General features: G+C 41.6%; 1 protein-coding gene across 1 annotated transcript in view; it reads right to left on the bottom strand.

The window, feature by feature from the left end:
• Positions 1 to 1,342: 1,342 nt before the first annotated feature.
• Positions 1,343 to 23,864, bottom strand: part of PFDN1 (prefoldin subunit 1) — a 50,264-nt gene continuing 27,742 nt past the window's right edge. The window contains exon 4 of the mRNA XM_016166337.2: positions 1,343 to 1,742. Coding sequence (XP_016021823.1) covers positions 1,659 to 1,742 — 84 coding nt within the window. The 3' untranslated portion in view covers positions 1,343 to 1,658. The remainder of the gene's footprint in view (positions 1,743 to 23,864) is intronic.

Below are 23,864 nucleotides of genomic sequence, written 5' to 3'. Positions count from 1 at the left end.
CTGTCTGAATTATTCCAGATAAAATCTAAGCCCTGGGCATCTCAGCTCGTGGCCGCTGCCCAACAGATGAGGGTTCAATTTACCTTTTCGCTCCAGTGGTTACACGAGCTGTGTGCGTTTACTGGAAGGTAGGTCCTGAGGCTGGGTGTCCTTCAGCCAGGTCATGGGGCCCTTGCTGAGCTAGTAGCCTCTCTCCTTAGTCCCACTCAGAGATGGGCTCACCAGGGAGCCATCCTCACTCTTAGTAATTGGGCCACCCAAGGCCTGCTCTGGAAGGAGAGCAGAAGCCCACAGGCAGGGCCAGATCCAAAGCTTTATTTTCCTGCTGTCCTCTAACACCCCCAACCCCTAGACACACAAGAGAAAGCTGTCATTAAAACAAGCTAGTCAGCTAGGCCACCCATCTCAGCTTTGGCCACAGGGTGGCGCTGAGGTGCCACAGCAGCAAGACATTTTCCTTCAGCTGGGCTGCCCTGCCCGCCCCAGAGGCTGCAGATGACAGCTCCCTGCCTGCCCACCTCCCTCCCAACAATGACGTGCTGATAAATATTTAACTATCAGCTCTCTCTTTTAAAAAAATAAAAGCCATGATTTTGTAGTATCACCTGATTTCTGTGGAGTAAATGGTCCCACCATAGCTGATTTCAAGCTACCATGATGTCCTGAACGTGGAGTTGGGAAGAGAAGCGTGGGAGTCACCATTATGTAGTATTTCCACCATCCAGACATAACAGACTGTTAATCTCAAAAACACAGATCATGGCCAAATTTAGTAATTAGGAAGAGGTTAAGTTTTGAATATTTATTATCCTTGTTTTTAATGTAATTGTAAAGTTACATAATTTTTTTTAATTATGTGTTTAACAACTAGCTTGCAACAAAATTCCTGAAAATAACTGGCTCCCCCGAGCCAGTCTGAGCCAGCCCCACACACCTCTACCCCAGCCTCTAGGGGACCTCAGGACTGTAGTGCCCACCTGCGAGATTGGCCAAAGGGAGCCAGTCTTGGAGGTGGTGATGGTTGACTACTGAATTTTCTTTGGGAATGTTTGGGAGAAAGCAGGAAAGGGATCTTAGGCAGACTGCCACTGAGGAATTGCTGTCTTGCTCACTTAAATTCAGCTACGCCCTGGTCTCCTTCCTTATTTGCACATTACAAGGAGCTTCCAAGCTTGAGGGGTTTACTCGAAGGAACAGAAAGGGGAACAAAGAGAGGGAAGGCTTCCATGTAGAAAGAGCAGGGCTGCAGCCCGAGGGGAACAGGGAGTTGCTGAGGTGGATGGCGACCGTCCCTGCCTCTCTGGCCTTCTGTTCTCATCCGTCGGCTCAAGAAAAGCAGGACTTAGCAGAGTGGCACAGGTGCCCTTTATTGGTCTGACCAGCATGACTAGTAGGGGGCTCGGGTGGAACACCCCTGTCTGTCCTGGCTCCCACCACCCCTAGGGGAGATGAGTGTCCTGGGCAGGGGTGGCAGAGCCAGGATACAAAATGCAGGTCTGGGATCGGAAAGGGGCTCAGAAGGATGTAGAATATGCAGGGTTACCGGACCATCCGGATAAAACGTCCATCGAGGCAGAGCAGAGGCCATTTCCCTGCAGACCCCTCGCCCTTGCCAGGAACGGGAGGTGTCAGGAGGAACAGCTTTCCCCAGAGGCCTCCTACTGTGCCCTTCGTGCCATCAGCATCTCCCGGATGTTGTCCTCGGCTTCCTTCACGCTGCGCTCCAGGTAGGATTTTTTCTGCTGCAGTATAGGAAAGAAACAAGGCTTTAGGGTGACTGGGCCAGATGGCAGATGTGGCTGTTGTACCCAATAGTCATGGCTTTTTCCTCTGTGACCAGTGACTTCCAGGAGCATATTGTTGTCTGGGAGCCAGGTACACACACCTGCCCAGAGCTCTCCCCGGATCCCTGACCCATAGGGGGAGGAGGTTGTTTGGTACAGGAAGCAGAAGTGCTTTAGAAGGCAGGAGCACCCTTCCCCTAGAAGGAAGCAGACTCTGAAAACAGGCGCCGGGTACATGAAGTTACACCAGACAGACAAAGGCCAGGAAATTCCAGGACAAAGCTCCGGCCCCATAGCTGACTGTCTCTCAAGGTTTTCCATGGCACGGGCCAGGTCCTCTAGCCACCACTATTGCAGAATGGACAGTGTACCCTCTGCTATGTCCAGTGAGATGACAGGGTTCGTGAGTACTGAGTTTATCACACGTCTCACCAAGGCAGATGAGTCAGTATGAAATCTGCTTTTCTAATGAAACTGCTGCCTGCCAGGAATCCAGGACAGTGACACACTGAGTAAAACAGACCTTTTGGAAGTTTACCTCCTACCCCATCTGGGTCCTTAATTAAAAATCTCAACTTAGACAAAGAACTTTACTTTCAGGAACCGCATCTGGACCAGGATTACAAAAGATTAGTCAAAGGAAATGATGTCTGTGCATTATTTGCCCTGTGGTCACCCCAAAAGTATGGTGGCTTCACCACTGGTCCCTGCCCTGAGGACATAGTTGTGGCTGCATTCCCACTTAACAGACATGAAATGAAGACTCCCTTTTTGAGGAATACTCAAAATAACCCCCCCAGGGGTGCGTGTGACGGAGCCACACTGGAGCCAGTAGCAGAGGGCCCTGGCTCGGGCAGCCCAGACGCAGCCAGCGCCCTCCTCTCACCCCTGCCCCTTCACCCAAGCAGCTGCGGCTTCACTCTGACCACCAAAGTTCCCAGAAAACCCGGGGAAGCCAGGGAAAGCTGGGGCAGAGGAGAGGTGAGCAGCCTGGCCTGACAGGCCTTGCCCGGGAACTGATTGATCCCCAACCACTGAGACAGGAAAATCAAAATGAATGCCCCTACTGCTCAAGACCTGCACCACTAAACCTCTCCACGTCTCTGCCTCTAACTTCTTTCACTGTCTGTATAGATACTTATTAAATGATACATTTAGAGACTTTTTCCTTTAGGTGCTAAATGCTGTGGCACCCACAAATCGTTATCGGTTCTTGTATGAAACTCTTGATTCCTGTTTACCTTCTCTTAACTTCAAATTTCCTGAAGGCTAGAAAGAGCCCATCTCCCATCTGTTCAACTTGCACACAACTCCTTATAAAACAAGAGCACCATAAAAAACAGTTTTCACAATTCGATGGCCACAAATGTATACTGTTGCTAAAGAATTTTGTTTAATCATGCAGGGAGTCCTAGCATTCTGATACAGTGGGAACTTAAACTTCCTTTGATAAACAACCCTTAGACTGCACTGTGTGAATTAGAAAGGGGAATACTAGTTACTCCTGACACACCACTGAAGAATGTACATGTGCTGGATGCTGCACAGGAGGGGAGCAGCAGCTAGATGGCAAGTACCATGAAGCATCCGGCCGCATGGGAACCTAAGGAAAAGGCTAGCGCAGCAAGCGGGGCTGTACCAAGCGGGGCTGTGCTGCTGCAGTGCCAGCCAGGGCTCAGGGACCCAGGAATGTTGCATTCTGCCAACATATGACCCCAGCAGGCAAAACCACAAACTTAGAACGCCAGCAAGAGCTTTTCTACCTACCTGCCCAGGCCTTTGGACTACCAAACTCAGTATCAATTCAAATAAAATTCAGTATCAAATTAAGATCAAAATCAAAGTAATTCTCTTTAAAATTCTTCATTCTATACTGTCTCTTCCTTCTACCTTCCACTTCCAGTTATATGATTTTTTCATGATCTTACCACTGCATATCCTAAAGTTTTCAAGTTTCAAAAAATAATGCAAAATGAACTTGTCTATATTTAAAACTTTAGTTAGTTTAAATAAACTTGCTGGGCATTTAAAAAAACTTTGCAGATGTAGCCAAGTTAAGATGAGGTCCAACAGATGGGGCATCCCTAGCACAGAGGGGCTTGTTTTCTAACCATTTCAAAAGGTCCTGTTTCATCCTCCAACACATCTAAGCCCAAAAGACCCTCATAATCAAACCCGTACCAAAGCATCTGCTGTAGGCAGAATTATGTCTCATAAAAAGATATCTTGAAGTCCTAACCCCTGGTACGAGTGAATGTGACCTAAACAGGAAATACGGTCTTTGCAGATGTAGCCAAGTTAAGATGAGGTCATACTGGATTAGCCTGGGCCCTAAATCTAATTATTAGTGTCCTTATAAGAAGGCCACATGAAGACAAAGGGACACACAGGAGAATGCCATGCATCAATGGAGACATCTATAAGGCAAGGATGGTCAGCAACCACCAGAGGCTCAAAAAAGGAAAGGAAGGGTCTTCCCTAGACCCTTTAGGGGAGCAGGACCCTGTGACACTTTGATTTTAGACTTCTGCTCTCCAAAACTGAGAGAATTGATTTCTGTTGTCTTAAAACACCTACTTTGTGGTAACTAGTTATGCAGCCACAGGACACCTGAAATGAGGGATATCCCAGAGACAGAATCTACCCCAAGGCTCTTCTGACACACAGCTTCTGAGCACACTGAACTGTCGAGGTCTGGGTAAGAACTGCTAGAAGTCAGTATGATGATGGGATCATAATTCTCTCCCCAAAACTGGTAAAATTGATCCAAATAAAAATTAGACTTTCAGGGAGGACAGAGAAAATTAAGGAACCAATGATTAAGTCAAATTTTTTCTACCTTGGCTCTCCACAGCTTCTTCCTAAAATTACTTAGTCAAACCAGAAATTCTGTGGACCCTAGTCTTCCCCATTTCTATAAATGACAACTCCATTCTGGTAACTGCTCAGCACAAAAACTTTGGTGTCATCCTTAACTCTCCTTTCACATCTGACATCCAACCAACCAACACATTCTATTAGCACTGTCTAAGAATGTATCCAGAATCTGACCTTAATGAATAGTCTCATAAGTGATCTCCTTCCTTCTTCCCTGGTCATCTTCAGTTTCTTCTCCACAGAATGCCCAGTGCCATCTTTTAACACTTAAAACCCTCCAATGGCTTCTCATCTCAAAGTCAAAGGTAAAGCCTTTTCAAAAAGCCACCTCGTCTTGCTCTCCAAGCTGTTCCTCTTGCCAGGCCTTTGCCCTTTGGCTCTCTCTGTATAGGAACTCTCTTCCCCAGATATCCACATTACCTGCTCTCTCGCTTTGGGCCTTTCTCAACAGTCACCTTATGGAAAAGGCCTTCTTGATTATATGCAGCTCCCTATTCTCCTCATCCTGATTTTCCTGCACAGCACCTATCACCAGTGGAAGCAGTACTGGTCTATCTGTCCTCCCTTACAAAAAGAAAAGGTCCATGAGGGCAGGACTTTGTTCTGTTCCCTAACAGAGGAACTCAATACTCATTGAATAAGAGTGCATTTGTTATGGGAAATGATGCCTTGCTGATTTACTTGTACACACTGCTCCTTCATAGTTCTCCCGCCCGACTTCAATGAATAAGGAAGCAAAGGCAGAAAGTGACCATTCTCCTTCAAGGTGTTTTGCAGCTTTTGTCACTGCCCTCTAACCTCTGCCCCTGGGAGGTTTAAAACATAGGTTTAAAACTCAATCCTCACTGAACCGGATAGGGACATCAAAGCCTTGCTCCCACAAACAGAACAGGCCCTAAGGGTCAAGCCTTTATGCCTTATCAGGCCAATTTGTAAAACTATAGAACAAACCATCCCAATTTCCCACATCCTGGAGTCGGAAATCCTTGAGAAACTGCTCAGCGTCAGGGCTGCTGTGAACTACATGGGGGCTATGCAGAATAAACTCCGGGAGGCATTTTAAACCCAAACCTTCCACCAGGAGTCCCAAGCAGGCATTTGCTGGCCTCACTGCAGCATTGTTCTGTCTTGCTGAGGCAATCTCCCTCAGAACCCTTTTCCTAGGAAATTCTCTAGTGGCATGAAACCACAGCGTTCTGGGTGCAGCGACATTCTTGTGGGGCCTTGTCCTGATGTGAAATCCTGAGATTTCCTGTGGGGCTCAGCATGGTCAGGGAAATGACATTGCTGGACTTATTGCTCATCGGCCTGAGGTTCTTCTTTCTGAGAGTCAGACTGAGGGGCTGGTGTTTCATTCTTATCCTCTCACGGAGGAAAGAGGCTCAAGCCCTAGAACTTTTCTGACATGACATAATCTCTCAAATAGACTCCTGAGGTAATTCGTCTTGTGACCCTATCTCTACAAACTTTTTTCTTAGGAACTTTGTTCTCTTTCTCTGAATTAGCATTTTTCCTGTTTGCCATCTCGTGGGGTACAGAAAAGCATTTTCCCCTCTCGCCCTCTATTTCTCCAATTGTAAAATGAGGATCTGGACAATACCAGTGTCCCCACTCCCCCATTACCTTTAGTAACAGAACTCTTTTTTCAGATGAACTCTTAAAGACAAAATAAAAAGACAGGTAAAATGGAGCTCAGAGAAGATAAAAGCAGGCCTTCTGGCTTGTCCCCTGCCTCTAATACTGTCTACAGGGGCAGCAGACGCAACAGTCTTGGTTCTCTGGGTTCCTGATGTTCTGTGAGATCTGTACTCAGAGACCCTCTGCTCGGAGTCCCATGTTTCTGACACTGGGTTTGACCTACGCTGGCCACACATTTCTTCCTGTGCTGAATCCCAAGCTTCTGCAGACCACTACCTGAGGCAAAGGCTACTTTCTCACTGTCTCTCCCATGACTTCCAAATTAAAAACCCAAGGGCCTCACTGATTCCAGTATTCTCCCAGTCTGCAGTACTGTGAAATGGCCAGAGGGTGCCAGCTACCCACCACAGGGAAATTTAGCAAGAGGCCAAGAATTCACTGAGGGCTGAGGAGGCAAGTCTTGGCAGTCAAGGGGTAAAATGTGAAGAAGACTGGAAAACAAGAGAAGGAAGAGGGGAAAAAGCAAGTCAAATAGTGGGCACAGTCAGAGAAATCAGAAAGGGAATGAGACAGAGGTGGGCAGGGCAGCAGCAAGCAGGAGCAGTGCGGAGCTTGGAAGGGCAAGCGCTGTGATGACCGGAACGGGCGAGAAGCCCCGGAGGCAGGGCAGGCGGACCAACCTGACCGGGAGTTTAAAGATAAGAGACAACTAACTGATCCAAGGACACACGTCCACCTATGAACTCATCCAGGTACATTCACTTCACCATTAAGGACACAACTAGCCTCCAGGTTAACTTCTGAACTATATGTGGCTGGCAGAGAAGCTCGAAAAAAAAAGAGAGAAAGCAATTTTAGACATGAAGTAGGAGAGTAGACAGAAATCTAAGAAGGGGTTACTGTTTCTGTGTCTTTTAGAAACGGCTTTCAAAACCTCTTTCTGAGCTTCCTCTGCTGAAAGTCAGGGATAAAAGACTTGGTGCAGCTGTCTAACCTTGTTTTTCTCCAAGGTGTTCTTTTACTTGCTAAGAGACTATGACACAGCTACTATATGGGGTCAGACTCCCAAACTCAACCTGTGATCTGATGCTCAACGTGCCCGAGAAACCACTTATACTACTTAAGCACCTTAAAGCAGAGACACACGGGGTGGGGAGGGGGGTGAGTGTGGGGGATTCTTATTTCCTACAAACGACAGTGTTTGGCCCCTTAGTCTCCCTATCTACTGTTGCTCTCCCTAACATATCAGCTTCATTTAAGTCCCAGAGACAGCCCAGTCCATCAGGCAACCTGGGAAAGAAAGCAGAAAGAAAGCTCATAAATAAGCGTAGAGCCAGAAGGGGCAAGTGTTTGATGCATACAGCACTGATCAGGCTTCAACCACAGCATCATTACATTGTGGGCACCAGGCTTAAAAGGGATCAAACAAGCCAGTAAATCATGTCAAGGGATAAGCAGCTGAAATAAGTAGGGACATGTGGCTCAGAGATTAAAAGGAGAAGGAACCTGACCACTATCTTAAATATCTAAAGATATGGCTCTTAAAAGTGAGGTCCTTGGAAATTTTTTGCAGCGTCAGCAACACCTGGGAACCTGTTAGAAATGTGCACCCTTGGGCCCCAGCCCAGACTCACTGAATCAGAAATTCAAGCAGTAGAGCCCAGCAACCTGCTTCCCCAGCCCTCCAGGTGACTCTGAGATACACTAAAGTTTGAGAAGCACTGTTAAAAGTGGGAGTCAATAAACTTTTTCTATAAAGGACCAGATAGTGAATAACTTAGGCTTTGGGAGGTTTGTCTCTGTCACAACTACTCAACTCTGCCACTGTAGGGCAGAAGCAGACACAGACCACATGTAAACAAATGGGTGCAGTGCAAGTGCGTGGAGATGGCTCTGTTCTAATAACACGAAAACAAGCAGCCAGCCAAATCTGGACCCCCGGCTATAGCCTGCCAACCTCCAACCTCCGTTCTTAAAAAAGAGGGACTCTTACAAGTTAGAACTGAGTCCAACAGTTAGAGATTTCGGAGAATTTTAATTTTCAATGAAAGCTACCTAATAAAGGCATAAATTTCCATCCATCCATCCTTCCATTCATTCATTCAGCCAACTGCCAAACCATTTCTCCTTTTTTCCTCCCCAAACCCTGGTTCTTGAAATTTGTGGCGCCATGCTTTACCATCCTCTTCCCTACTCCCTGCTGCTTCAATCAACCAGTGCTCTTGGGGACTGCCTCTGCGTCATCAGTGGCTCACTGTCTTCCTCTCCACCACTGCCAGACCACTCAAGGTGACTTCAACAAGAATCTAGATGCTCCGTCAGTCCCATGACCTTTCCCCTCATCATTTTTATTTTACCTCACCTCCGTGACTCGGCAATGGTCATGCCCTAGAGATCTTAACACCAGTAACTGCACCACCTCTGAAATTTCAATTGCACTGCCACTGGTGATTTCTTCAGGTCAGTTCTACCTGATAACTCTCTCTTCAGCACTTCTTTAATCTCATCGCTCACTAACAAGGTTTTCATTACCCATCATGCTTCCATGGTCTCTTCCCCCCTACCCAGCTTAGCTTCCACAGTCCATCACTCACACTTATCCCCCTTGTAAACACCCTTTTCTCCTTCACCCCTCTCCCTCTGTTGTACTTGCCTGACTAAACGCCAACCCAAGTTAAATCCAACCACTGATTTACTCCATGCTTGTACCTGAACAGCTGCATGTTGCTGAAGAAAAACACTTAACTGTGCTGAATGGTTTCACTTTAAATTCAGGACCATGAATCTGAAAAGGGTACTCGCCGCTGTCCAGAAATTCTATTAAACTTCCTTAATATGTTCACTTGTCTGCTCTCCAAAATAACTATTTCATACCTTGCTCTTCTCAAATCTCCTATACTCTCTCCTCTCCAATCGTGTGTCCATCTACTCTATTAAACTGACTGTGTCCACATCATCAATGATCTCTACTGTTAATCAAAGCAGTAGTCACTTCTCGACTCTCTTCTTAACCCATTCGTACTCATCATGACATTCAACACAATTCTTAAAATACTTTCTTCTTTTAGCGGTCATGATACCACACTCTGCTTTTCCTCCTACACCACTGGCTACACTCCTTCTAAGTTCTGTTTTGCCTACTACTCCTCCTCTGCTCAACTTCATGGCATTTTCCAAGAAGCTATTCTGGAACTTCTCTTTACTCCACTTACACTTTCTCTTAGAAACACTCATCTAGTCTCATAGCTTTAAACAATATTATGACTCCAAAATTTATATCTCCAACCCTGACCTCCCTTAATTCTCAATTCATTCATCCAAATGATTACAAAACGTATCCTCTTGGATGTCAAAACCACACTTAACATGTCTAAAACAAACACAAGTGATTTAGAGTCACTGCACCCCGCCCCCAAGTCTTCTCCATCTCAGTGATTGGCACCCATCCAATTGCTCAATTTTAAAACCACAGAAACAAAACAAAAAACAGAAGCCATTCCTAATTCTTTTCTTCTCTTCTAACCCCATGTATGTTACAGGCTGTTGAGTCAGCTCCACCTCCCGGCATCCCTATGAATGAGTGATGTTCACAGTGTCCTGTCCACAACAGCCCTCTCAGCTCCTGCAGATTCATGCCTAAGGCTTCTTTTACAGAGTCAATCCACCTCATATTAGCTCTTACTCTTTTCCTGCTGCTTTCTATTTTTCTCATCGCTATTGTGTTTTCCAACGAACCCTGGAACATCTCAAGATGTGCCGAAAGTAGAATACTTCCATTTTGTCATTTTTGCCTCCAGTGATGTGTTAGGCTTAATTTGCTCTGGGACCCACCTGTTAATCTTTCAGGTGGTTCACGGTATCAGCAGAACTCTCCTCCAACACTATATTTCAAATGAATCCATTTTTTTTTCCTATCAGCCTTCTTCACTATCCAACTTTCGCGTCCATACACAGTAACTGGGAATACAAGGGTGTGTGTGATCTTAGCCATCTTTGCTTTTGGTGATCTTCCCTAATTCTTCCATGGCTGCCTGAGTCTGTCTTTTCTCGACTTCTTAACTGCAATCTCCATTTGAATTGATGACTGAACCAAGGTTAGTAAAATCTTCAACTGTATCTTCATTGTCCATGTTAAAGTTGTATATTTCTTTTGTAGTCATGATATCTGTCTTCTTGACATCCAAATGCAGTCCTGCTTTGGTACTTTCTTCTTTCACTTTCATCAGTGGTCACTTCAAATCACAGCTACTCTCTGCTAGTAATATAGTATCATCTACATACCGTAAGTTATTGATATTTCCTCTATCGATTTTAACCCATCTTCCTGTGAGTCTATCCCAGTTTCGCATGTGTTCTGCATACAGTTTAAACAAATCTGTGTGTAGATTAAACAAATCTGTATAATTAAACAAAAAGGTATGATATGTTCTACATACAGAATTAATCAAACCAAATATCCCTCAGCCAATCCATTGGCGACAAGTCTTACTTCCAAATATATCACTAAACCATACTCTTCTTTCTATCCAGCTCCACTGCTACCATCCTAGTCCAAGCCTTCATCATCCTGGCCTGGACATTTGTCATGAATTTTTAACAGATAAATCAGGTAATAATTAAATCTGCTCAAAACTCTTTAATGTCTTCCCATAACACTTAGAATAAAATCCAAATTCCTTAACTGAGGCAATAACGCCAGGCATGGTCTGGGCCCTGCCAACCACTCCAAACTTATTATCACGCTTTCTCCCTTTTGCTGCCTAAACAACTCCACGCCAACCTTAAGACATTTGTACCATCTGTGCCCTCTACCTGGAATGGTCTTCCTCTAGTTACTTTCAAGTGTCTGGCTGCTTCTTTTCATTCAAATCTTAACTGAAATTTCACCTTTTAAGAGAAGACTTCTCTGCTCACTGGATTAAGAGGGGGTCCCCAGTAACTCTGAAACATCACCTTTGCTACATGCTATTTTCTTATTTCTTTATTGTATGTATCTGAATGTAAGCTCCGAGTAGGGATCTTGTTGAACACGATTAAGGCTTCATCCTCTGCACCAAGAACTGACACATAATTCATCTGACCAACATTTACTGAGCGCCCAATATATGTTAGGCCCTATGACCAGTGCGATTAGAGCAGTGAACAAGTCACACACGTACTCATATAGAGTACACTGTTGCAAGGCACACAGCCATTTAGCTACCAGTGTAATAAGGGACCTGAGGGGAAAGCAGAGTGTCTAATGGAGGAAACACCTGGTATAATCAAGGAAATCACTTTTGAACTACATCTGAAGGATGAGTAGAAATAAGTGGAGAGGTTAGAGTGGAGGAAGGAGCAATTGCAGGCAATGGAGCAGCATGTGCAAAGGTCAAAAGAAGCACAGTATGTCTGGGAACTGAATGGTAGCCAGTGAGGCTCGGTGGTGGGGGAATGAATGGATATATGAGGATGAATGAATATGAAGAATAAGGCTGGTGAGGCTGAGTTAGATCATGCAGGGTATGATTTACTATTTATCATGGAGATAATGGAAAACCACTAAGTTTAAAGCAGGAGTGACAAAAATCAAATTTCCATTGAAAACAAATTATCACTCTGGCTACAACAGAGAATAAGTAAGAGCGGAGCTTCCTAAAGAATGGCCAGTGAGTCATGACTAGGTAACAGATGTGCCCAAGATATTGATCCCCTCAGTTCCTAGAGTGGCTCAGTGAGTTCGGGGCAGCCAAAGCCCCCCTGAACAGTTCCCTCCAACCTTGAGCACCCTCTGTCCATTTACCCCAATGAATCATTCGAACACCATTTTCTGGGTGCTGTGATGTAAAAAAGGTTGGGAAGCACTGGCGAATAGAAGTGCTAATACTGAGAAACCCATTAGGAGGCCACTGCAATAGTCTTGGAAAGAGATAACAGTATCTTAGTGGTGGCAATAGAGATGGGGAAAAACAAACAGATATGAGAAATATTCAAAAGAAAAATCAACAAGAGGACTTCACCAAGTCCTTCACCATAACCTTCATTAGATATTAGAAATTGGGGATAGGGGGTGAGGTCAAGAATAACTCCCAAGAGGATCAGGTATGGAAGAGAACATTATGAGTTTCATTTTATAGACATTTTGAGTTTAAAGTGCCTGTAAGACATCCAAGTGAAATGTGAGAAGAAAACTAGATTGGGTCTGAAGTTCATAGAAGTCTGTGCTAGTTATAGAATTGTGCAAACAGGTAGTACATGAAGCTATCTTCAAGCCATGAGAAGACTGAAATTCCTAGAGAGAGAACACGGCATAAGAGAATTTACTTAGCAAAGCAGAAAATCAACATTTAGTAAGACTGAAAGAAGAAGAAGAACCAGCAAATGACACTAAAAAGGAGTGAAAATGTGTCATAGGAACCAAGAAAAGAGTAGTTCAGGAAAAAGAATGAGGTCATCAGAAATCATGAGCTGTGTTCACACAGGAACAGTGACGACAACACGGCAGAAATGGTCGGGGGCAAAGAGGAGTGCTACGTCAAGCGGCCGCGAGGATACAGTTCAACTTGGAAGTCTATGGCTCTTTGAGACCTGACCCTAAAACTCCATGAAGAAAAGTTACCTGATACATTAATTGTCACAGATGAGCCCCGAGAGTACACAAACTGCACTATCAGGACAAATAATTTTACCTCCTATCCTCAATTAGACACTGGGCTTTGCGCAGGTCCAACGAAAGGGTTGTAGAAGTGTCAGTATAATTATGCCCAAGAAAATAATTAAAAAGGCTGAAATGCTTCATTCAAGAAATAAAGGAGCAAAGAGGACGTACTTCAGAGACCACAAAATGCCACAGCTATGGATTGTGTGGAGTATACACATACTAAGGGTATATTAAACTTGACAAGGATTTGTCTGTTTCAGGAACTGAGTAAAAGAGATCAGGAAAAGGATGTGCAGAGTCCACTACCAGTATCACAACCCTGCGGTCTCAGATTCCTTTCTAAAACAAACCAAAAATACTAAAAATTACAGCCCAGATAGAATACTTTCCTAAGTTTCATCATATGTAAAATATTACAAATGTATGCAGTACATAACAAAGAAATCTTGTGAAAACAAAGTTTACAAAAGCAAGAAGTTTCCCAAAGTACATTTTGCTTCTCCAGGATCAGAAAGCCAAGTCAGGAAGGACTATTCTACAAGTCTTCCAAATAAGCAAATAAAACAGGTTTTACTATTTCAGTTTGTCTTTAGTTTGCCCTAGTCTTACAAGAGCAAGAGGACTGAATCGACAATGTTTATTGTGGAGTTTGGCCTGTAGGCATGGTAAAGGGGTAGGTGAAAAAGGGTGTGCCTTCTGAGAGAGGAAGTAAGGGCAACACCTTGCATTCTTGGAGTACAGGTGTAATTGACTCAACTGTGGGGCAAGGCTAGCACACAGGTACGTGAGCCAACAGCTTGAAGTCAGTCTGATCCTACTTTGCTCCAAGCAGGTCAAGAATTTCTGTTTTCTTACAACTAAACAACAAAAAGATAAACAACCCAATTTAAAAATGAGCGTAGGATTTGAATAGACACTTCTCCAAATAAAATACATTAATGGCCAATAGCATATGAGGAGATGTTCAACCTCAGTAGTCGTTAGGGAAATGCAAATAAAAACCACAATGAGATACTACTTTACACCCACTATGATGGCTATAATCAAAAACGGGAAATAAGTGTTAGTGAAGATGTATATAAATTAGAAGCCTAGTATATTGCTGGTGGGAATGTAAAAATGATGCAGCTGCTGTGGAGAACAGTTTGACAGTTACTCAAGAAGTTTAAAGATAAAATTACCATAAGACCCAGCAATTCTACTCCCAGATATATATCCAAGAGAAATGAAAACAAGTGTTCAAACAAAAATGTGTGAATGTTCACAGCAGAATTATAAGAGCCAAAAAGGAGAAACAACCCAAATGTCCATTGGCTGATGAGTAGAAAAACAAAATGTGGTATATCCATACAATGGAATATTATTCCACTATAAAAAAGAATGAAATACTGATACATGCTCTAGTATGACATAGATGAAAACATTAAGCTAAGCGAAAGAAGCCAGACACAAAAAGCCACAAACTGCATGATCCATATTTATAAACAGTCAGAATAAGCAAATCTACAGAGATATAAAACAGATTAACGGTTGCCAGGTGCTGGGGGTAAAGGGCAATGAGCAATGACTGCTTCATGGGTAAGGGGTTTCTTTGGGGAGCGATAAAAACATTCTACGATCAAAGACAGTGACGATGGTTGCTGATTTAATTGAATCTTACCTCAATTAAAAATAAAGAATTACTAGTCTTCTCCAAATGCTGGATCACAAGGAGAAAAGACAGGACACGAAATCCCTGTACTTTAAAAACAGCCATGGCAAGGCAAGTTCCTAATGAATTACTTTCACAAAAAATAAGTCTTTACTCCACCCAAACACGTTAAGACTAAACCACACGCAAAATGGCCAGAGTAAAATAAAATGACACATTAATTTCTGAAAATTAACTTTAATGTTATCAGCAGAAGCACTAAACATTCAGATTAATGAGTTAATGAGGTACTTTGGGAGAGCCAATGGACAAACAAGGGTAAGGAAATTTCTATGCGATCACAGTACTACTTTCCAATCGAGTAACATATTTACACAACTAAAAAAATAGAGATATGGCAACCGGAAACCCATAAAAGGACCTGGAGACAGTGAAAACAAGCAAGAGCTCAAAGCCACCACAGGCACAGATGCATGACTCATCGGCACCTCCTGTGCCGATTCATACAGGGCAGCAGAGGATAGAACTTGAGAATGACAGCTACACTCCAATATCAAAAGGCTATTTAGAAAGCTTTAAAAAGCCTCACTTTCTTTTCATTAAGAAAGAGAAAAGGAAAAATCATAGTTATACCTGTCAGTATCACCAAGAAATCTCTGTTCTCCAATTGTAAACTAAACCTCCAGGTCAGACAAGCAACCCAGGGGCTTTGCTCACATCACTCTGAGTGTCTGAAGGGGCACTGAGAGGTCAAGTCACATCACCCAGTGGCATTTCTCCATCCTCGGTGATGCAGGGCTCATATCATGATGGAATCACTCTATAGACCAGACGTCACAGCTGCCACTTGTCCCAACTCCACATCCACCCAAGTTACCATGGAACTAGTACAAACAGAATGGAGTTTAATGTGCTGTTGGCCCTGATCTAAGTAGCTGACATAACACCAATTAAGTTTATAATGATACTCGAGTAATAAAAGAGCACTTGGCGCACTTCTCTTTGCAAACATGATTCAAGGCGTGGTTTTCATTTTGCCCTGTCTTCAATCTCCAGATGCTAGGCCACTTAGAAGCCACTTATAATCTCTTTACTCAAAGAGTTGGTGTTTAGGGAGCTTATTATTTTAAAAGAAAAAGACCATTAATATTAGAAGACCCCTTACTGTGAGTATCCAACTGTGGCCTAGGAATCCCCGTTTCTTTCAGAGTACAAGTGAATGACATAGTGGTTGAAAGCTGGAATCCTGGGTTCCCACTCCGGTCTCCCTCTTCTTCCCTGATTATGATTCTGATTTTGTGAAGTACACGTGATTTGTTTCTAAAACATGGGGAGAAGCCACCAAGTTTATAAGATAGCTTCACCACAGAATCCACAACTCTTAGGAAACAAGAGCAACGACTACCACTAACCTGCCTGCAATTGCACCCTTGGGCCCATCGACTAGCCCTACCAATAGGTACATTTATGCTACACATAGGAATCGTTGGGCCCTTTGGTCACAATTACATGGCATATACTGAAGCTATCAAAAATGGGTCCTTTGAATAAAGTCTAGAAAGTTATATGTTCTTACAGAATACCTTACAGTAATTAAATGAGTGAACTATATGTATTTATTAGTGTGGGTAGAGTTAAAAAAAAAAAAAAGAGAGAGAAGCAAGTTACTGAAAGACATGAACAATATGATGTCATTTGTTGAATGTTAGATACTATGAAACACAGACCGGAAAGCTATACACCAAAATACCTGTTAGTAGTTGCTTCTGGTGAACAGGAATGAGACTGAGGTGGGTTTGGGAGGGATGTTACAAAGGAGATTTTAATTTCATTAGTACTATTTTATTTTTGTAAAAAAAAAAACAACAACAAGAATAAATATTATAAAGTGCTAACATTTATTATCTGCATGGTGAGTACACAGGTGTTTGTTAAATAAGCTTTGTACATTTGTGTATCTTCAGTTTTTTCCAAATTAAAAAAAATAATAAAAAACTATCTTACAAGCATTTAGTGGCAGTATGCTCAATTGGTAAATAGGTACTAAGGATCCACCGTAAGCCAATAACAAAACCTCGCACTTACCAAGTATTTCCTGTGTGCCAGGTACAGTATCAAGTGATTTACACATATTATGTTACAAGGTATGTATGTAGGCGCTTTTAGTAAGGGAGAAATGCTTATCCACCTGAGTTTTAAGAGCTATAGTCCTGGCCTCATCAACTGACTCTCAGAAAGACTAGTGGCCTTCCTGATTGGCTCAGCTTCTTCCGCTCTACCAGAATCTGCCTGCTTACAGAAGGCCAACGTTTTCCTCGTGAGTTCGACAGAGAGGCTCTACCTGTTTCTGTAGAGAGACCTGTGTTGTCTCACACTTCCAGAGATTTGCTGGGTAAATTCATCTGATTTGTATGCCTAACTCTGCACACCTAAGCCACATCCTTTGACATAAACAGTAATAAAGGTAACATATATAAAAATGTACATATTAATCTGCCTGACTTACCATTGGTTCCATACTTAGGCAAGAAATAATTGCATATCTGTTTCCAGAAAAATCTAGAAGCTCTATGGAGCCCAGTAAACATGGAATGCTGTGTGGAAACCACACTGATGGATAGCATTGGCCTGGGAATAACTCCTTGCCCAGAACAAATAGTACTTACACAAAGTGAGTAGAAACAATGCTGATTTCATTCATTTTAGCCTCAACTCCTTTCCCTTAGACTTTTCCAGCCTAATTTCTCACTCCATTCCACCTCTTCCAGCCTTTTTGTCCACGCTATTTTGATTTGAAATGCTCTCTCCTCTGTCCCACGCCTATCCAGCAAAATTCTAATTGACCTTGAAGTCCCAGGTGAAATGCTTCCTTACCCAAGAACTCACTCTAGATATCCCTAACAGAAGAATGAAGGAGGTATGATTCCTTAAGTACAGGTCCAAAATTTTGAGTCCTCTCTTTCATCACGACACCCAATTGTCTTGGCTCTACCTTAAAATATATGCGGAGTCCGACCACCTCCACTGTCACCACCTTGGTCACCATCAATTTCTCACCTGGATAACGCAGCAGCCTCCTAACAGGTCTTCTTGCTTCCACCCTTGCCCCCTATAAACTATTCTCAACGCAGCAACGAGACTAGTCCTTTTAAAATGTAAATCAGATCACATCATTCCTCTGTGCAAAACCCTCCCCATATTCCCAATTTTAGAGCATAATCTAAAATCCTTAATATGGCCTACAAGGCCCGATATAATCTATTCCCTGATATCTCTGATTTCATCTCCTACTATTCTCTCCCTTGCTTACTCAACTCCGGCTGAATTGGCCTTCTTGCTGTTCTCCCAACTCACAATTATGCTCTCATCTCTGGGTTTTATATTTGAAGTTCCCTCTGCTTGGAACCTTCTTCTCACCGACATATACATAGCTTGCTCCTGCACTTCTTTTAGGCCTCTGCTCAAATATCACCTTATCAGAGAAACCTTCCCTGTCGACACTATATAAAAGACCTTATACACTCTCATTATTCTCTGTCTCCTTACCCTGTGTTGTTTTTCTTTATAGCATGCATCAATTGTATTTTTTATTTATTATCTGTCTCTTATCCCATTCTCCAGAAAATAAGCTCCAGGCCATCAGGGCCTTTGCTAATTTTGTCTTCATTGCTTATAATAGTGCATGGCACAGACTAAGTACAATAGACTGTAGGTTTTTTAAAGTATAAGATTGAAAGAACAAAAAGCCTTCATGGTTAGACGTAACCCAAAGTAATCTGTATAATCAAGACACCAACAAACAATAATGCTTTTTAAAATATGCATACACTGCTTCTGGCCTAACAATTATTATTGGCCTAATCCTTGTCATGAATCTTGAAACTGTTTCGTCCTCCCAAAGGAAAGAAAAATCAGTTGTAAGTAAAAAAGTTCAGCCTCTGATATTAAAGCATCGAAACTTAAAAATTTAGGCAATCAATATTCTACAATTCAGTTCAAACTCAATCCAGTTTAAGGCCTCAACTGTAGTACCAGAAATTCCCTCTACCTCTTATGCTTTAGGACACCGACCACCTACCCTCGGTTTCCCTTTCATGCCTTCTCTAAAGAGAGAAGCAGAGTCTGCATTAATGAAGACTTTGAATTTGAACTCCAAAGACACTACAGGCTCTGAATGGAAACTGATGTTTTCTTTACAAATTTCTAGAGATGATTAAACTTGACCACAAATGATATATCTACCTTGTGAAGATTTAAAGAGCTGCTATATATATGTTATTTCACATGACTCATAAGACTCTCATCAATAGGGCATAGATCGTCTTGAACACTGTGTTCTAAATAATATATCTGAGACCCTTTAGTTCAGTTAGAATGATTATTTCTTGAAAGTAAGGCATGTTGGAAACTTAAGAAATGTCTAAAAGTAAACATTCTCAAAGCCCGCAGTGTCCACGTGCTCAGATTGCAAAGCTTTAGGTAAATACCAGGATCGCCATTAACATAGGCTTCCCCAAGACATTCCACCCCCAATAATCTCTAATAAAAGCAATCCGTTTTTTTCTTTTGGAGCTAAAGTAGTCAGGTTTAGACTTTTTTAAAAAAATGCACAAAAGAAAGGATTTTGGATAGGACGTCAGATACAAAAAATCAGTAAGCAACTTCAGAACATAAAAATCACCAGAAATACAATAGAAAATATGTCCCTAGTTTTCATGCACTCCACCACTGGTAGGTGATAGGAAAGGCATTTAAATCGCTCCTCCAGTGATCTTCCACAGCTTTACAAACAAGTACCAGATTCCTATCTCTACTTTACAGAAAGTTATTTCTATTATTAGGAAGAAGTAAAGGCACAGAGAGGTCAAGAACCAAGTCCGAATAGAGCGTTATGCTGGCAATGCGAGCTAAAATTACATGCAGGTATAGTAGAGTCGCATGTATGGTTAATTTTATCAAACAACCTGACTCTCTGAACACTTGCGTTAGGGAGAGGACTAAAGAGAAAGATTTCTTTAGTCTCACACTAACTCCCCCATTTCTAACCACCACTCTTCCTCTCACTCTCTCTCATAGGCTAAGTACACATTTCCGCTTGTCAAAAGCCACATAAAAAGGTGAGCAAAAGACCACAATCACTGGTTAATCTCTAGCAGAACCACTGGTGAGAGCATGCGCCCTGAACCCCACCTCTGGCTCTACAGTGTATGTGGATGTGGGTACGTGAGCCCTATGGGGTTTGGGGAAAGAGAGAGCTCAAACAATGTTCTTGTCAGCACTTTAAACAAAAAACACATTCAATGAAAATGGCACCATGTTCCTTTTGCCCTTTCTCCCTAGAACTAAATTAAACAGATTACAGACAGTGGCAAGAGCTGGCCTTAGAACAGCCTCCCCCTTATTTGTTATTTTTAGCAATTTAGTCCGACAACGCCTGACAACTAAACATGCTTAGAATAGCTAAAGGGAGGGGGGATTATCAGATACTACCAGTAAAAAAACACTAGTCATCACTTCCTCCAACCCTAAGAAAGAATCATTTTCCATGTCTTTATAGCATCACACTGAGTTTGAGCTTTTAGAGTCACATATAAAAACAATACACATAAAACATCAGTGGAAACCGATAATGCTTCCTGACCTGGAGTACTGCTCCACCCTCATGTGTGTTTTCTTAAAAACAAAAGCCGAATAAAATGAACTAAACTGGTTTACACAAAAGTTAGGAGTACAATGTATCTGTGCTCACTTTGGAAAAATTTCTCACGAGATAATTATGTACCCAAAAGAATGGCTTCATAAATAGTGATGAAATTCAAATATTTTTATTATCATGCTGATGGCAGGTAAGAGATCTGTTTGAAAGCAAGACAAAGCGAGGTGGGAAAAACTTCTCTAATTAATCATAATTAGCAAGACAGCATCACTCATAGATGCTCTACTTATAAATGAAATAATGTAGTGGAAATTCTTTGAGAAATAAATAATATGGTAAAATAAAAAAAAAGTCCTAAGTAGTATAACTGCACCAACATATTAAAATTCATAAAAATATTTTATAAAATTTAATAAGATACCACTTAAAAAAATGTCTATGTACACTTAAGGAATTTAATAATTTATCAAAATTTTCTGAACATTTTTTGTCACTATTCTAAGTATCATATATTTTAAGAGAGTATAGGATAAAACACTACAAATGAATAAAATGATGTCTTGCTGGGTATGTTATTTTAATTTACAGAGGTGGAGTTAATATAAGCTATGGCACAGCTCTACCCAAAGTTATCTCTACAACAGGTGATGCCTAAAATGAACTACATTTAGGCCATCACATGCACACTTCTGAGATTTCAGTAATTTAAGCAACCACTACAAAAGTATCAAAGGAGATACTGTCACCTTGTATTATGTGCTAGCTGGCAAAGCTGCATGCAAACTAGTTTTATTTTAGCTTCAAAAATAGGATTCTGATTAACTTTTTGAATTAATGATCTGGACATGAAAGAAAACTGGTTTTTTGTTTTGTTTTGCTTTGCCTCTTTTCATTTGAAGGGGGCATTTTTGCTCCTAAAGTGGCAATTCAGAAAAAGACTATGGTTATAACGATAAATTTAACATAAGTGACCCTAGATATCTTCTAATTCAACCATCTTGTTTTATAAATAAGGACACTGAGGCTGAGAGTATAGTAAGAGCTAAAATCCAGAACTCCTAACTCAATACAAAGTATTTAAATTAGGAATTTAGGGTAATGAACACTCTTGTAAATTTAGCAGACTTGGGTATCTCTACTTATGATTCGAACATCAGTTTGGATCTTGTTCTTTTGAGCTGACATGTACAACATGCTTATTAATTCAGGTAAGGCCTTGTCCACACTGAGTAATGAACAACTCACTTCTTCTAGCCAGTTATCTATTACTTCAGGTTAGAGGAGACCTGTGATTTACTGATGAGAGTAAGAATCTAGGGTAAAGAAAGTGTACTGATTGACTTTACCTTACCATCATCTAGTTACAAAAGCGGGAGGCATGCAATAATATGAAAGAAAATTCAAAATTTAACTAATCAAAAGAAATCATTCTCTAGACAGGCTGAAAATGGCTGGAGGAACTCTCAAGCATGGAATGGAGAGGGCAATAGACAAAAGTTAGTTGTTAGACACAGAGAAAAGTACAAACTATATAATAGTGAAGACTGAGGTCATCAACCCTCTGAAGTATTCAAAGGGATACTCTGGTGTGGGTACAGACAAGTATTTGAAGGAGGGAAATCAAGGCACTCTGGGAATATATCCTGGAAGAAAAGAATAACTAAATTGAGATACAAAACGCTGAACTCTGGGCTGAGATGCAAATTCTTCTTTTATCTTAACCATAAAATGAAGATGCAAATCAGTGAAGAGATCTAAAGAGTGTGTGAAATATCATAATACATATTTTAACAGATAAATAAGAAAGGCTCTCTAGTTAGTAGGGCAAATCTATCTGAACTGTTTACATCTAAGTTCTCACCAAACCTGAAATATTTCTATTGAGGAAATGAAATGTGTCACAGATAGTTCACATTTGGGCAAATATTAGCACTTAGATCATAACCTACATACATTGATCATGGCACTGATAACACTGATAATATAACCAATAAAGAATATTAGATCAGAAAAAGAGCATATATGGGATTTTTCAGATTCATGACTATTCTTCTCTGAAAGAGGATTACACAGCTACATTAAAACCCTAAGACACCAGGGCATAGAGAATATATATAGTTCACTATAAACTCTATAGTTTCCAACTGACAGGCTCTTTTAGACTTAAGTCTTAAATAACCACACACTATTTTAAAACAAACATCCATTTCTATAAATGTTGAGAATGCAAATGAACTCTATAAAGAGATAAGTATTCATATCTAAAATCCCAATGTATGGGACAATAAAGGAAACTTCACCCAAGGCTCCCAAGTCAAAACAACAAAAGAAAGGTTAATTTACTAACTCGCAATTATAGTTTTAAATTAAAAAAAAAAAAAATGACAGAAGTGCCTAGCTATCTAGCTATTACTGAAGGTGGGAAATCATCAAACTAATTTTTAGAGTACAGAAACTTTATACTCCTCTCTAGGACTCAAACTTTCCTGGGTTGGGGCAGGAGGATATCTCCGAAAAATAGCTCCCTCCCCTCAGCATTGGGCTAAACCGTTAAACTCTGCAAACACTCTATGAGAACATCTTGACTTACTAAGGGTAAATGTGGACTGTCTGGAAAGATAAATCATGGTATATCTATACGATGGAGTACCATACAGCAACACAAATGAACAAATCGCAATCTCAAGTAACACGGATGTACTTCACAACACAATGTTGAGTGAAAAAAAGGAAAAAACGTATAGAGATTTTGTTCATATAAAGTTCAAAAACAGAGAAGTTACCTGGTTCGGGGGCAGGAGGGCAAGCAAAATGGCACTGTGATCAGAAAGGGAATAGGAGGAAGGGCTCTGGTGGCCTGCCAATTTTTATTTCTTGGCCTGAATGACAGTTACAGGTATTTGCTTTATAATTATTAAGCTGTACATATTTTAATATATATGTCTATATTTCTGTAAATGCTGTATGTATTCCACTAAAAATAAATGACTCATTTTTTAATGGATTCTAAACTTTGAGTTATGTAAGCAGATGAACCATTGGATGTAATTACTGTTTAATGTATAAAAACTGTTCTATCACTGGCTCTGCTCTCACTTCACTGAAAACACAGACAAGAATCGGTGCCTATCACAAAACAGAATGCACTTAACACCACCTCCAAGGAGGGGCTCCCATCATGTGCGCAATGGTACCAGTTTAAAATGAAGTACTTAGGGCGAAAACTGGACATCCATCCAAGTGCCTACCGGCCACCACCCATGCTATGGAAAAAATGATCCTCGACAGGCAAAGTAAAACCTCAATCATGAGAATTCCTCCAAAACATTTTCTCATCAGTCTCAGAACTCAGCCAACTGCAGCGTCACAGGCACCTCCTATCCAGTTCTCGTGCTACTATCCTTCTACTTGTTTCAGGAACCCACTTTCTGACCAAAATTGTCATTTCTGTGGTAGTCAGGACTTTCACAAGTTTCTTAGATTTTACTTATAGCATGGGCTGGAGAGCTATTTCACAATGCCGGGTTTGTAACATTCTGCGTCAGAAGCAGCATTATGCAGGCCAGAAGGTCTTGCGTTTCCTTATTCTTATTTTGTATTCTGTCATTGCTGAGCTAA

Source organism: Rousettus aegyptiacus, unplaced genomic scaffold, assembly GCF_014176215.1.
Source record: "Rousettus aegyptiacus isolate mRouAeg1 unplaced genomic scaffold, mRouAeg1.p scaffold_m13_p_7, whole genome shotgun sequence".
Taxonomy (NCBI): Eukaryota; Metazoa; Chordata; class Mammalia; order Chiroptera; family Pteropodidae; genus Rousettus; species Rousettus aegyptiacus.
The sequence above is the reverse complement of the archived record's forward strand: the minus strand, read 5'-3'. Positions and strand labels throughout refer to the sequence as shown.